This window comes from Gorilla gorilla, chromosome X (genome assembly GCF_029281585.2).
Source record: "Gorilla gorilla gorilla isolate KB3781 chromosome X, NHGRI_mGorGor1-v2.1_pri, whole genome shotgun sequence".
NCBI lineage: Eukaryota > Metazoa > Chordata > Mammalia > Primates > Hominidae > Gorilla > Gorilla gorilla.
Genome location: NC_073247.2, coordinates 77,259,581 through 77,275,099, shown reverse-complemented (window position 1 = coordinate 77,275,099; position 15,519 = coordinate 77,259,581). Strand labels below are relative to the sequence as shown.

The following is a 15,519-nucleotide window of genomic DNA, read 5'->3' as shown; positions in this document are numbered from 1 at the left end:
AAAACCACATGATTATCTCAAAAGATGCAGTAAAGGCCTTTGACAAAATTCAACACCTTTTCATGCTACAAACTCTCAATAAACTAGGTGTTGACGGAATGTATCTCAAAATAATAAGAGCTATTTATGACAAACCCACAGCCAATATCATACTGAATGGGCAAAAACTGGAAGCATTCCCTTTGAAAACTGGCACAAGACAGGGATGCTCTCTCTCACCACTCCTCTTCAACCTAATATTGGAAGTTCTGGCCAGGGCAATCAGGCAAGATAAAGAAATAAAGAGTACTCAAACAGGAAGAGAGGAAGTCAAATTGTCTCTGTTTGTAGATGACATGATTGTATATTTAGAAAACCCCATCATCTCAGCCCAAAATATTTTTAAGCTGATAAGCAAATTCAGCAAAATCTCAGGATACAAAATTAATGTGCAAAATCACAAACATTCCTATACATCAGTAATAGACAGAGAGCCAAATCATGAGTGAACTCCCATTCACAACATTCACAATTTCTACTAAGAGAATAAAATACTTAGGAATACAACTTACAAGGGATGTGAAGGACCTCTTCAAGGAGAACTACAAATCACTGCTCAACAAATTAAAGAAGGACACAAACAAATGGAAAAACATTCCATGTTCATGGATAGGAGGAATCAATATCGTGAAAATGGCCATAATGACCAAAGTAATTTATAGATTCAATGCTATCCCCATCAAGCTACAATTGACTTTCTTCACACAATTAGAAAAATACTACTTTAAATTTCATATGGAACCAAAAAAGAGCCCGCATAGCAGACAATCCTAAGCAAGAAGAACAAAGCTGGAGGCATCACGCTACCTGACTTCAAACTATACTACGAGTCTACAGTAACCAAAACCACATGGTACTGGTACCAAAACAGATATATAGACCAATGGAACAGAATAGAGGCCTCAGAAATAACACCACACATCTACAACCATCTGACCTTTGGTAAACCTGACAAAAACAAGCAATAGGAAAAGGATTCCCTGTTTAATAAATGGTGTTGGGAAAACTGGTAAGCCATATACGGAAAAATGAAACTGGACCCCTTCTTTACACCTTATACAAAAATTAACTCAAGATGGATTAAAGACTTAAATGTAAGACCTAAAACCATAAAAACCCTAGAAGAAATCCAAGGCAATACCATTCAGGACACAGGCATGGACAAAAACTTCATGACTAAAACATCAAAAGCAATGGCAACGAAAGCCAAAATTGACAAATGGGATGTAATTAAACTAAAGAGCTTCTGCACAGCAAAAGAAACTATCATCAGAGTGAACAGGCAACCTACAGAATGGGAGAAAATTTTTGCAAACTATCCATCTGACAAAGGCTAATATCCAGAATCTACAAAGAACTTAAACAAATTTACAAGAAAAAAAACAAACAACCCCATCAAAAAGTGGGCGAAGGATATGAACAGACATTTCTCAAAAGAAGACATTTATTTTTATTTTATTTTATTTTATTTATTTATTTATTTTTTGAGATGGAGTCTCACTCTGTCACCCAGGCTGGAATGCAGTGGCGCAATCTTGGCTCACTGCAACCTCCACCCACCCAGGGTTCAAGTGATTCTCCTACCTCGGCCTCCCAAGTAGTGGGGATTAGAGGTGCCTGCCACTGTGCCTGGCTAATTTTTGTATTTTTAGTAGAGACGCTGTTTCAGCATCTTGGCCAGGCTGGTCTTGAACTCCTGACCTCGTGATCCATCCACCTCAGGCTCCCAAAGTGCTGGGATTACAGGCGTGAGCCACCGCACCTAGCAAAAGAAGACATTTATACAGCCAACAAACATGAAAAAAAAGGGTCATCATCACTGGTCATTAGAGAAATGTAAATCAAAATCACAATGAGATATCATCTCATGCCAGTTAGAAAGGGGATCATTAAAATGTCAGGAAACAACAGATGCTGGAGAGGATGCGGAGAAATAGGAATGCTTTTACACTGCTGGTGGGAGTGCAAGTTAGTTCAAACATTGTGGAAGACAGTGTGGCGATTCCTCAAGGATCTAGAAACAGAAATACCATTCGACCCAGCAATCCTATTACTGAGTATATACCAAGAGGATTATGAATCATTCTACTATAAAGACACATGCACACGTATGTTTATTGTGGCACTGTTTACAATAGCAAAGACTTGGAACCAACCCAAATGTCCATCAATGATAGACTAGATAAAGAAAATGTGGCACACATACACCATGGAATACTATGCAGCCATAAAAAAGGATGAGTTCACGTCCTTTGCAGGGACATGGATGAAGCTGGAAACCATCATTCTTACCAAACTAACACAAGAACATAAAACCAAACACCTCATGTTCTCACTCATAAGTGGGAGTTGAACAATGAGAACACATGGACACAGGGTGGGGAACATCACACACTGGGGCCTGTCAGGGGGTAGGGGGCTAGAGGAGGGATAGCATTAGGAGAGATACCTAATGTAGATGACAGGTTGATGGGTGCAGCAAACCACCATGGCACATGTATACCTGTGTAACAAACCTGCACGTTCTGCACATATAATCAAGAACTTAAAGTATAAGAAGAAGAAGAAAATTGAAAAAGAAGAAAGAGTATGAACATGGCCAGCCATGGTGACACACGCCTGTAATTCCAGCACTTTGGGAGGCCGAGGCGAGTGGATCACCTGAGGTCAGGAGTTCAAGACCAGCCTGGCCAACATGGGGAAACCCCGTCTCTATTAAAAATAAAAAAAAAATTAGCCAGACATGGTGGTGCACACCTGTAATCCTAGCTACTGGGAGGCTGAGGCAGGAGAATCACTTGAAGCTGGGAGGCAGAGGTCGCAGTGAATTGAGATCACGTCACTGCACTCCAGCCCGGGTGACAAAGAAAGACTCCATCTCAAAAAAACAAAACAAAACAAAACAAACGTGAACATGAACAGGTTTTGTTGGATAAAATGCCCACTACTCATAGGAAGGGTTGTTGTGAACAGTATCCTCTTGATCCTTTCCTGGCCAGGCCCTGGTCCTTGTTTTCGCCTAGGTCAAGACTCAAATCCCAGCCTTCAAGCCTACAACTTGAACCAGCCTCTGACAGATGGATAAGATGCTTCAGCTCAGAGTGTATGTGTAGGGGAAAGGCGTGTACAGGCAAGGGAGGAATATCCTCCTGAAGACTAGGAAGATGGATATCAATCTTACTATTTTCTCTATTTATTTATTTATTTATTTATTTATTTATTTATTTAGAGATGGACTTTCACTCTTGTTGCCCAGGCTGGAGTGCAATGGCACGATCTCAGCTCACCGAAACTGCCGCCTTCCGGATTCAAGTGATTCTCCTGCCTCAGCATCCCAAGTAGCTGGGATTACAGGAATGCACCACCATGCCTGGCTAATTTTGTATTTTTAGTAGAGACGAGGTTTCTCCATGTTGGTCAGGCTGGTCTCGAACTCCCGACCTCAGGTGATCCGCCCACCTCAGCCTCCCAAAATGCTGGGTTTACAGGCATGAGCCACCGTGCCCGGCATATTAATATTACTTTTAAAAAATAGAGATAAGGTCTAATTGTGTTGCCCAGGCTGATCTCAAATTCCTGAACTCAAGCAATCCTCCTGCCTTGTCCAAAGTGCTGGGATTACAGGCATGCGCTACTGTGCCATTTCTATTTTCTCAAACATTTACCAGAGAAATTTTTCTCTATGCCTAGTTGAAATTGGAATTAGATTGTGATTAATCCCAGTTCATGCCCCCTGAATATCTGTGTTCCAAGGCGATGGAACATAGATGTGCCCTATCAACCATGTAGCCTTTCTTTGGGTGATTAAAGTTGGATCCCAAAGAGGCCAGCTTCACTGCCACTTCTGCCAGGATCCTTCACTCAGCCTTCTGTTCCTCGTTTTGTTTAATTTTCCCCCAGGAGACATGAACCTCAGCTTAGATTAGGAAAATCTATGAAAAAGCTAGGTGTTTGTTTGTTTCCCACAAAAGAAATTCTTTTATTTTATTTTATTTTATTTTTTGAGATGGAGTTTTGCTCTTGTCGCCTAGGCTGGAGTGCAGTGGCGTGATGTAAGCTCACTGCGACCTCTGCCTCCTGGGTTCAAGCGATTCTCCAGCCTCAGCCTCCTGAGTAGCTGGGATTTCAGGTGCCCATCACCACACCTGGCTAATTTTTGTGTTTTTAGTAGAGACGGGGTTTCGCCATCTTGGCCAGGCTGGTCTTCAACTCCTAACCTCATGTGATCCGGCCCCCTCGGCCTCCCAAAGTGCTGGGATTACAGGTGTGAGCCACCGCACCCAGACAAAATGACTTAAAGATTTTTTTTTTTTTTTTGAGACGAAGTTTCACTCTTGTTGCCTGAAGGCTGGAGTACAATAGCATGATTTCAGCTCACTGCAACCTCTCCCTCCTGGGTTCAAGCAATATTCCTGCCTCAGCCTCCTGAGTAGCTGGGATTACAGGCATGTTCCACCATGCCTGGCTAATTTTGTATTTTTAGTAGAGATGGGGTTTCACCATGTTGGTCAGGCTGGTCTCCAACTCCTGACCTCAGGTGACCCACCCGCCTCAGCCTCCCAAAGTGCTGGGATTACAGGCATGAGCCACCGTGCCTGGTGATAAACTATTTTAGAAAAGCTTCTAGTGTATCCTGAGATTGATGGAATTCTATGCTTATTGTCAGAAGCAACTTTTTAAAATTGATAGTTAACAACAATGTATTGTATATTTCAGGAGCAACTCTTTGAAAGTGGCTAGTTCTAAAGAGAATTAAGGAGGAAAAATTAATTTTCTAGAAGGTCTAGCAAAGGAAGTTAAAAAGTTAATTAAGGCAGCAGTCTGACTCAAAGATAGGTTTCAGAGAGAAGCTGAAAGAATTCAGTCTTAGGGGCTGATAGTTACGGATTTGCAAGGAAGTTTCTGGGCCTTGGCACCTTCAACGAAAATTTCTCATGCAGTCCCCACAAATTACTGATGTTAATAAAAGCATCAACTTCTTTTCTTTTCTTTCTTTTTTTTTTTTTTTTTTTGAGACAGGGTCTTGCTCTATTGCTCAGGCTGGATGGAGTGCAGTGGAGCAATCATAGCTCACTGCAGCCTCAAAATCCTGGGCTTAAGCAGTCCTCCCACCTCAGCCTACTGAATAGCTAGGACTGCAGGTGTGCACCACCACACCTGGCTATTTTTTATTTTATTTTATTTTTGTAGAGACAAGTTTTCCATATGTTGCCCGGGCTGGTCTAGAACTCCTGGGCTCAAGCAAACCTCCTGCCTCAGCCTCCTAAGTTGCTGGGATGACAGGCATGAGCCACTGCATCTGGCTAAAACATCAATTTATTAAACGGTCTTCATAGGTTGTTTTATGCCAGGGAAATTTAAAAACTGATTTTTTAGTCATATTAAGGAATTCTTTAATGTGTAACAAGAGCAAATATATATATATATATTTTTTTTTTTTTTTTTTTTAAAGATTCCTTATCTTGGCTGGTCGGGGTGGCTCAAGCCTGTAATCCCAGCACTTTGGGAAGCTAAGGCAGGTGGAACACTTGAGGTCAGGGGTTTGAGACCAGCCTGGCCAACATGGTGAAACTCCTTCTCTACTAAGAATACAAAAATTAGCTGGGTGTGGTGGTGGGTGCCTGTAATCCCAGCTGCTCGGGAGGCTGAGGCAGGGGAATCGCTCGAACCAGGGAGGCAGAGGTTTCAGTGAGCTGAGATCATGCCACTGCACTCCAGCCTGGGCAACAGAGCAAGACTCTGTCTCAAAAAAAAAAATGTTGATCCTGTAGCTGGCACCAAATCTCTCCAGATCCCCAGGGTTTCAAGGACACTCCTCTCCTCTGAGATATCCTTTTGTGGAAATATTTGAAAAGCACTAGTCTGAGGGAAATAAGCAGATTTAGGGGTGCTAAGCTTGAAATGTTAACTATAAAGTAGGGAAAATTCCAGATGGATCTAAGATTTAAATGCTAAGAAAGAAAGAGACTAATGAATGTATAAGAAGAAGATTGTATAACCTTTAAGTGAAGAAACTCTAAATGTCATACAAAATCCAAAAGCCATACAAGAAAATATTGATGCATTTCACATAACATTTAAAACTTTTGCATCACAAAAATATATATGACAAAGTGAAAACACTAACAACAAAGTGGTATCAGATTTTATAATACATAAAACAAGTAAGAGAGGGGCTACTTTTCTCAATAACAAAAATATCATATAAATCAGTAAGATTAAGGTGAATGACAATACAAAATGGGGAAAGGGCATGAACGGCAAGTAGACAGTAAGAGAGATGAATTACTGATAAAGATGCTCATCATTGCTCATAATGAAAAATTAAAATTAAAGTGAGATACACCTTTTCACCTATAAGATTATTAAGTTTGTTAATACTTAGTGTGAGTGACAGTGTGGGAAAACAGTCCATCTTCTACACAGCCTATTAAGAGTATAAATTGGGCAATCTCATTGGAGGGCAATTTGTCAGTATTAATCAAAAATGTTAAGTGTGTGCCAGGTGTGGAAGCTCATGCCTGTAATCCCAGCACTTTGGGAGGCTAAGGCGGGCAGATCACTTGAGGTCAGGAGTATGAGACCAGCCTGGCCAACATGATGAAACCCTGTCTCTACTAAAAATACAAAAAAATTAGCTGGGCATGGTGGTGCATGTCTGTGGTCCCAGCTACTCGGAAGGCGGAGGGACGAGATTCGCTTGAACCCGGGATGCAGAGGTTGCAGTGAGCCGAGATCACATCACTGCACTCCAGCCTAGGTGACAAAGTGAGACTCTTGTCTCAAAAAAAAAAAATGTTAAGTGTGCATACTCTTGGATCCAACAGTTATATTTCTAGGAATTTAGCCTGCAGATATATCACACCTGTGCATGGACATGTGTACAAGGATAGTCACTATATCATTGTTTCTAGTAGCAAAAGACTGGGTGGAGGGGGTGGAATCCCTAAATGTTCATCATTTAGGGACTGATCAGTTAAACTACAGTATAAACTCTACCTCCATCTATATCTCTATTAAAAAGAGTGAGGTGAATATGTTTGTACTGATATGGAAAGTCATCCAAATAGTTAAGGGAACAAAGTAAGGCAGAGAACAGTGTAACTCGTTTGAGTCCATTTGTATGAATAAAAAAAAGGTTGTTCTGTAGAAATATTAACATTTTTTCAAAGGAACACACAAGAAACTGTTTTCATTGGGTACCCTTGTGGAATGAACCTGGTAATCTGGCTGTTTGTACTGTTTAAATGCTTTACTATGTGCAGGTATTGTTTTTAATATTAAAAAAACTAGTTAATTTTAAAATAACTTTTACCTACTGCCCAAGAAAAGAGAGTACAGTAATGCCTAAATCCTTCAGTTATTGTTTTTGCCACTTTCACTGGGAGGGGGACAGGACTAAAGTCAAAGTGTGTGTGTCTCTTGGTAAAACCCAAACAGGAGATTTTTTTTCCCAGTAACAACCAGTTTAATTTAGCAGGGCGTGGAGGCAGAGCACTATACTGAGTATTCTATAAAGATGTATTCTCAGGCTGGGCATGGTGGCTCAGGCCTGTAATCCCAGCACTTTGGGAGGCCGAGTCAGGCTGATCATGAGGTCAGGAGTTCGAGACCAGCCTGGCCAATATGGTGAAATCACGTTTCTACTGAAAATACAAAAATTAACCCGGTGTGGTGGAATGCGCCTGTAGTTCCAGCTACTCGGGAGGCGGAGGCCGAAGAATCGCTTGAAGCTGGGAGGTGGAGGTTGCAGTGAGCCGAGATCATGCCATTGCACTCCATCCTGTGTGACAGAGAGACACTCCGAAAAAAAGAAAAAAAAGATGTATTTTCAAGGGCAAGTAAGACCTATTTCTCTGGACCCTCACCCTTGGAGGCACAAAGGCACAGGAGTGCTGCTAGACTCCTTGCTCTATATGAATTCATCCTTTATAATGAGGAAGTTTCTGAGGGGGTATCTGATATTGGTGACCCCCAAACATCTCAAAGATGTGACACTATAAAGCAACCACATAAACAAGTGTACAAAATAACCAGCTAAAATGATGACAGGATCAAATCCACACATAACAACACTAACCTCAAATTGAAACAGGCTAAATGACCTAATTAAAAGATAGAGAGTGGCAAACTGGATAAAGAACCAAGACCATTGTTTTGAAGAGACCCATCTCACATGCAATGACAAACATAGGCTCAAAATAAAGAGATGGAGAAAAATATACCAAGCAAATGGAAAACAGAAAAAAGCAGGGGTTGCAATCTTAGTTTCTGACAAAACAGACTTTAAACCAACAAAGATTTTTTAAAAGACAAAGAATGGCATTACATAATGGTAAAGGGTTCAATTCAACAAACAACTATCCTAAATATAATATGCACCCAACACAGGAGCACCCTGATTCATAAAGCAATTTCTTAGAGACCTTCAAAGAGACTTAGACACCCACAGAATAATAGTGGGAGACTTAAATATCCCACTGACAATATTAGACAGATCATTGAGACAGAAAATTAACAAAGATATTCAGGATCTGAACTCAGCGCTGGATCAAATGGATCTGTTACATATTTACAGAACTCTCCACCCAAAAACAACAGAATATACATTCTTCTCATCACCACATGGCACATGCTTTAAAATCAATTGCATAAGGCTGGGCGCAGTGGCTCACGCCTGTTATCCCAGCACTTTGGGAGGCCGAGGTGGGCGGATTACCTGAGATCAGGAGTTCGAGACCAGCCTGTCCAACATGGTGAAACCCCATCTCTACTAAAAATACAAAAATTAGCCGGGCATGGTGGCTCATGCCTGTAGTCTCAGCTCCTTGGGAGGCTGAGGGAGGAGAATCGCTTGAACCTGAGAGGCGAAGGTTTCCGTGAGCCAAGATTGTGCCATTGCACTCCAGCCTGGGCAACAAGAGTGAAACTCCATCTCAAAAAAAAAAAAAAAATCATCACATAATAGGAAGTAAAACACTCCTCAACAGATGGAAGAGAACTGAAATTATCACAATCTCTCGGGCCACAGCACAATCAAATTAGAAACCAAGACTAAGAAATTCACTCAAAACCATACAATTACATGAAAATTGAATAACCTGCTCCTAAATGACTTCTGGGTCAATAATGAAATTAAGGCAGAAATCAGGAAGTTCTTTAAAACTAATGAGAACAAAGATACAACATACCACGATCTCTAGAACACAGCTACGGCAAAGTTAAGAGGGAAATTTGTAGCACTAAACGCCCACATCAAACAGTTAGAAAGATCTCAAATTAACAACCTAACATCACAACTAAAAGAACTAGAAGTAGCCGAGGTCTAGAGAAAATGAGGGTCAGTGAGCCATCCCTAGGGAGGCAGAGGTAAAAGGAGGAATGACTTCTCTCAGGCTTACTGGCCCCAATCCCAAGAGGCAAGGCTGAAGGTGGAAGCTGCAAGGCAGAAGCCAGTCCATTCCCCTACCCTACACCACCTCCACTGACTCAGAGACTCAGGAAGATAGAGCAGAATGGATCCCACAGAGACCAAGAAGTCCCTCCCTGTCTCATGTTACAGAGATCTAAGAAGAAATTTGCCCAAGCCACACAGCAATTCAGTGGCAGAGCTGGAGCTAGAGCTCAGACTATGTGGCTCCAAATTCAGTGCTCTTTCCATAATATTAGGCTGCCCTAGCAACTCAATGGTGGACAAACAAAATGCCCCCACTAGCTTGCAAGGGAGTCTGGCTGAGATCCCATGGTTCCATCAAAGAGAGGAGATGAAACTGAATCACCCCGGCCTCCCTAAACCCTCATCCCAGCAAACATTCCTCATAACCACTACCTTCAAAATCTGGGAGCTGTTTATAAAGAACTTTCTCAAATGTTCTGGGATCTCTTGCTCCACTTCCAAAGTCACCTCTGACTGGCTGCCACCGTGTTGGACCTTTTTCTTCTCTCTCTCTCTGTTTGGCCTCAGCTTTCCAGAAGAGCCCTGCTGGACAGCCCCAGGAATGCTGAGGTAGTGAAGCTGACTACACCCTTCATTTAGGTTTTGCTAAACTATCCGAGGCTTGGGGTCAGTAGCCTGCCCTGAAATCTCATATTATTCCTCTTGGCCTGGGTTCCCATTAAGGAACCCCCAACGCTAAGGAAAGGCTCTGCCCCCACCCCTTTCTACCAACTTCCCAAAGATGACGTGGGCACTTTGGGAGGCTGAGGCAGGCAGATCACCTGAGGTCAAGAGTTTGAGACCAGCCTGGTCAACATGTTGAAACCTCGCCTCTACTAAAAATACAAAAATTAGCCAGGCATGGTGACGGGCTCCTGTAATCCCAGCTACTTGGGAGGCAGAGGCAGGAGAATCACTTGAACCCAAGAGGCAGAGGTTGTAGTGAGCTGAGATCATGCCACTGCACTCCAGCCTAGGCAAGAGTGAGACTCCATCTCAAAAAAACAAAAACAAAAGAAAAACACAAAGATGAGTCAAGAGATAAAGAGCTGTGGAGAAGTGGCCCTCAGTCAAGAGACAGGAGGCAGAGTGCTCTGGCTTCCTTGCCCAAAGATGGCTAATTTCTGGCCCCTGGGGAAAAAGGCGAATGGGATAAAATGGATGTCAAGGTCAAGAAAGAGTCTCCTATGAGGGAGAGAGATGACTCTAACTTGACTGCTGTTCAAGTTCCTTTCTGCTTCCCAGCAAAAGCTTTCACAGAACACTGAACTGTCCAGACCCTCGTAGGACAAAGGGAAGAGTGAAGTCCACCAAGAGAGGGAGATGGTGAGGAGGCAACTAAGCCCAGACTGTAACCTTAGCCTTTTGTTACACTGTACTGTAATGGTGTAGATATAAAACAGTCTACACCATTCCAGGGCATAGAGATGGGTGTCTTTCTTGGAGTCCCTAGAGACTGATATGGTTTGGCTGTGTCCCCACCCAAATCTCATCTTGACTGGTGGCTCCTATAACTCCTATGTGTCATGGGAGTGTTCGAAATGCTTGTTCCCCAGTGCCATAAAGAAATAGCACTTGAACATAAATTTAATTTCCTCAGCAAGGCCATTTTTATACTTTCTGCAGAAAGGGTACACTTGCCAGCAGTTTTGCCATGAGAGTACACTGAACAAAGGAGACAGGGTCATTTACAACCTGACACGTCCACCCTACTTCTGTGTCCAGTTTCCATGGGGTGGAACGGGACGTCAAATTCTGTATTTGTCCCGACTGGCTAGCAACTTAGAACTTTCTAAAAGAGGCAAAGGCAGAAGAGAACAAAGGAAGGAGGAAGTAACTTGTGGAATACTGAGAAAGGTAAAAACACCTTCAAATAAGGAAGAGGAACAGGCTATGGCCTAATGCTTTGCTTGGACCAGTATAAGCATGCCAGGGCAAATATTTAGGCTAAATTGTGGGAGCTAAGAACATAAAGTACATTGATGTCTTTATTACAGCTAGCAGATATTTAAGAATGTTAGCACAGGTCTTTGAATAAATTTTGCTTCTAAGAGAAGTTACTATTTATTCCTAATTAGACGGGGAGGAAAGTCTTTGAAGAGGAACCTCTACTTTTACTTTTTGCAGGAGAGACCTGGTGAATCATGGAGGCGGGTCTTTCCCTTGCTGTTCTCATGATAGTGATTAGGTCTCACGAGATCTGATGGTTTTATAAAGGGGAGTTCCCTTACCCAAGCCCTCTTGCCTGCTGCCATGTAAGATGTGACTTTGCTCCTCATTTGTCTTCAGCCATGATTGCAAGGTCTCCCCAGCCATGTGGAACTGTGAGTCAATTACACCTCTTTCCTTTATAAATTATCCAGTCTCGGGTATGTCCTTATTAGCAGTGTGAGAGCAGAGTAATATAGAGACCATGCCCCAAACAGCCACCAGCTACCCTATCTTGGTAAACTCCACAGTGTATGAGAGAGGAGAAAAGAGCTCTTCAGCATTGGGGCAGCTGAGTTTTTGAGACCCTAGAATTGGGCCTGATAGGATTTCTTTAGAGAAACCAAGGTGAGTGTTTGGAGAAGAGGTCAACATGTGTGTGTATAACTACACTAATAAGGTAGGCATTAATTCTACTGGGACTGATATTTGGGTAGCATGCAGGGATAGAGCTGTACAGGCTGTTAAAATATTTAAAAACTTCTATACTGATTGGTAACACTCTTCACTCGCACCACCACCACCTTGATTCCTTCATGAGAACTCCTCCCCCTAGGACCTCCCCATATAATTCAACAACCAAAGGATTAATGCCTGGCATAGCAGGGGCCTCCAGGACTCTGCTCTAACACTAGGGCCACGAAAGTTTGTAGGTTGTCAGACCCCCTTCCAGGTGTCAAATATTTAGAATATCACCCCTAATTATCTCTACATACCCTGGGGAGAAACCAAGGTGCAGAGAGGCCAAGGTCACACAGCTAGTTCTATGGCTGATTGTATCCCTTCAAAATTTGTATGTTGAAGCTCTAACCCCCAGCACCTCAGAATGTGACTGTATTTGGAGACTGAGTCTTTAAATAAGTAATTAAGTTAAAATGAGGCTGTTGGACCAGGCATGTTGGCTCACGCCTGTAATCCCAGCATTTGGGAGGCTGAGGTGGGCGGATCACGAGGTCAGGAGTTCGAGACCAGCCTGACCAACATGGTGAAACCCTGTCTCTATTAAAAATACAAAAAAAAATTAGCCAGGTGTGGTGGCGCATGCCTGTAATCTCAGCTACTCAGGAGGCTGCGGCAGGAGAATCGCTTGAACCAGAGAGGCAGAGGTTGCAGTGAGCCGAAATCGCGCCACTGCACTCCAGCCTGGGTGACAGAGCAAGATTCCACGGGCTTGGTGGAGGGGCAGGATTCCGGGCAGGAGCCTTGCCTCTCAGGTGGCGGGCTCTGCGACCCTGCGAGATGGACGGGACGGAAGGCAGTGTCGGGCAGCCCGGCCCCACTGAGCGGTCCCACCGAAGCAGCGTGTCCTCCGTGGGAGCCCGAGCAGCTGACGTGCTGGTATACCTGGCGGATGACACGGTGGTGCCCCTGGCTGTGGAGAACCTGCCTTCGCTCCGTGCCCATGAGCTGCACTGCGCCATCGGCGAGGTCCTGCAGCTTCCGGACATCGCCCTGGATGTCTTCGCGCTCTGGCTGGTTTCCCCTCTGCTGGAGGTGCAGCTGAAACCCAAGAACCAGCCCTACAAGCTGGAACGCCAGTGGCCGGAGCTGCTGCTGCGCTTCACCAGTGCCCCGGACGACGACGTGGCCATGGATGAGCCTTTCCTGCAGTTCCGAAGGAACGTGTTCTTCCCAAAGGAGCGGGAGCTCCAGATCCCCGACGAGGAGGTCCTGCGGCTGCTCTATGAGGAGGCCAAGGGCAACGTGCTGGCTGCACGGTACCTGTGCGACGTTGAGGACTGCGAGGCTCTGGGCGCCCTGGTGTGCCGCGTGCAGCTCGTACCCTACCAGCCCGACTGGCCGGCAGCCTGCGACCTGAGGGAGAAGCTGGACTCCTTCCTCCCTGCCCACCTCTGTAAGCGGGGCCAGGGTCTCTTTGCTGCCCTCCGGGGCCGTGGGGCCAGGGCCGGGCCGGGTGAGCAGGGCCTGCTGAACGCCTACCGCGAGGTGCAGGAGGTCAGCAGCGACGGCGGGTGTGAGGCCGCCCTGGGCACCCACTACCGCGCCTACCTCCTCAAGTGCCACAAGCTGCCCTTCTATGGGTGTGCCTTCTTCCACGGTGAGGTTGACAAGCCAGCCCAAGGCTTTTTGCACCGGGGTGGGCGCAAATCAGTTTCTGTGGCCATCAGTCTGGAAGGCGTGCACGTCGTCGACAGCAGAGAGAAGCACGTCCTGCTGGGCCTGCGCTTCCAGGAGCTGTCGTGGGACCACACCTCCCCTGAGGAGGAAGAGCCCATCCTGTGGCTGGAGTTCGACAGGAACAGCGGGGGCACACCTGTCAACAAGCTCCTCAAGATCTACTCCAAGCAGGCTGAACTGATGAGCAGCCTCATTGAGTACTGCATCGAACTGAGCCAGGCGGCGGAGCCCGCAGGCCCCCAGGACAGTGCAACTGGCTCGCCCTCAGACCCCAGCTCCTCGCCGGCTCCTGTTCAGCGCCCCAAGCTGCGGAGGCAGGGGAGTGTGGTGTCCAGCCGGATCCAGCATCTCTCCACCATCGAATACGTGGAGGACGGCAAGGGGATCAGGCGAGTGAAAACGAAGAGCACCACGTCCTTCTTCAGCCGGCAGCTGTCCTTGGGCCAGGGGAGCTACACCGTGGTGCAGCCCAGCGACAGCCTGGAGCAGGGCTGAGGACGCTGCACCCCGCAGGAGGAGGGCAACTGGGGGCCCTGGCCCGGCATTGTCCTCCTGAGGAGCAGGGGCTGGCTAACAGTCTCATGGGTCACCACATGGGGAGGGCTGCCTCAGCAGATTTCTCAGACCACGGAGAAGTGACTTTTGGGCCCGGGGCCATGCCCGGGCTGTGCAAAGCTGGCCAGGGCCTCCCACAGGGCCCCTCTGCAGCCTGCCCTCCCTTCCCCCCCTTCCCCCGGATGCTGGGCCCTGCTGCTATCTCAGGACCATCCGATCAAGCTGCAGCTGCCACCCTCACCTAGAAACATGCCTTTGTGCCCACCTCAAGATGGGCAGTTTCCCCTGTTCTGAAGTGCCCGGTGGCAGCTCCAGTGGCAGAGGACCAAGGATTGAGGTTTGGGACCTGAAGGTCCAGTGTGTGCCTTTGGCCTCTTCCCTGGACTTGAGTGACCAGTCCCCGCCTTCCTCCTGGTAGTGCTCCACTCCCTGGACTTGGATGACCAGTTTCCTGCCTTCCTCCTGCTGGTGCTCCACCCCCCACTGCCAGGCTGGGCCACCACTCTGAGGAGGGTGGGAAGGTCCTCCCTGGATTGAACCTGGACAGAAACACGGTGAGGGCCCCCACCACACCTCCCTGTTGAATCAGGAATGGAGGGAGCCAGGCAAGGCCCTACCTGAGGTCCTGTGCCCCTCATTCTGGTCTCCTTTGCAGGCACGAGACACCAGAAAGAGCATGCTTTTCTGATAACCTTTGGTGATGTCACTGCTGGAAGGTGGCTGTCCTGTGGACCACCTGGCCTCCAGATCCACACTCACAGTCTGTGAAAAACTCCTGAAAATCCCCTGGTGGGCACTCCCTGGAGCCCAAGCAGCTCCCCTAGGGGACTGACCAGACCTGCCCTCTCCTCCCGTGTCTGGGTCTTCAGGTTTTAGTTTCGTCTTTGTTCATCTAAGTTGTGCCGGGGCAATGCCAGGAAGTGCCCTGGGTAACCTCTGGTGCGTGCTCCTTCCCAGGCGGCGCCATGGATTCCTCTGGGGGCCAGTGCTTGCCCGGAAAAGCCTGGGCCACACGGGACAGTCTCTCTTTTCTCGAGGACACTTGGAAAGGTGACTGATGTGGGTGCTTGGCTTCTCTGGTCCCAGCTTGCCCTCCAGGGAGCAGGGGCTCTGTCTTGTCCCAGATGAGCTTAGTCCCTGAG

At 46.2% G+C, this 15,519-nt stretch overlaps 1 protein-coding gene across 1 annotated transcript; it reads left to right on the top strand.

Annotated features, from left to right (window-relative positions):
• The first annotated feature begins 12,793 nt into the window (after positions 1 to 12,793).
• Positions 12,794 to 14,593, top strand: LOC101135088 (putative FERM domain-containing protein FRMD8P1). Its single transcript, XM_004064287.3, has one exon. The coding sequence runs from the start codon at positions 12,923 to 12,925 to the stop codon at positions 14,315 to 14,317; it is 1,395 nt and encodes a 464-aa protein (XP_004064335.3). The 5' UTR covers positions 12,794 to 12,922; the 3' UTR covers positions 14,318 to 14,593.
• Positions 14,594 to 15,519: the final 926 nt, after the last annotated feature.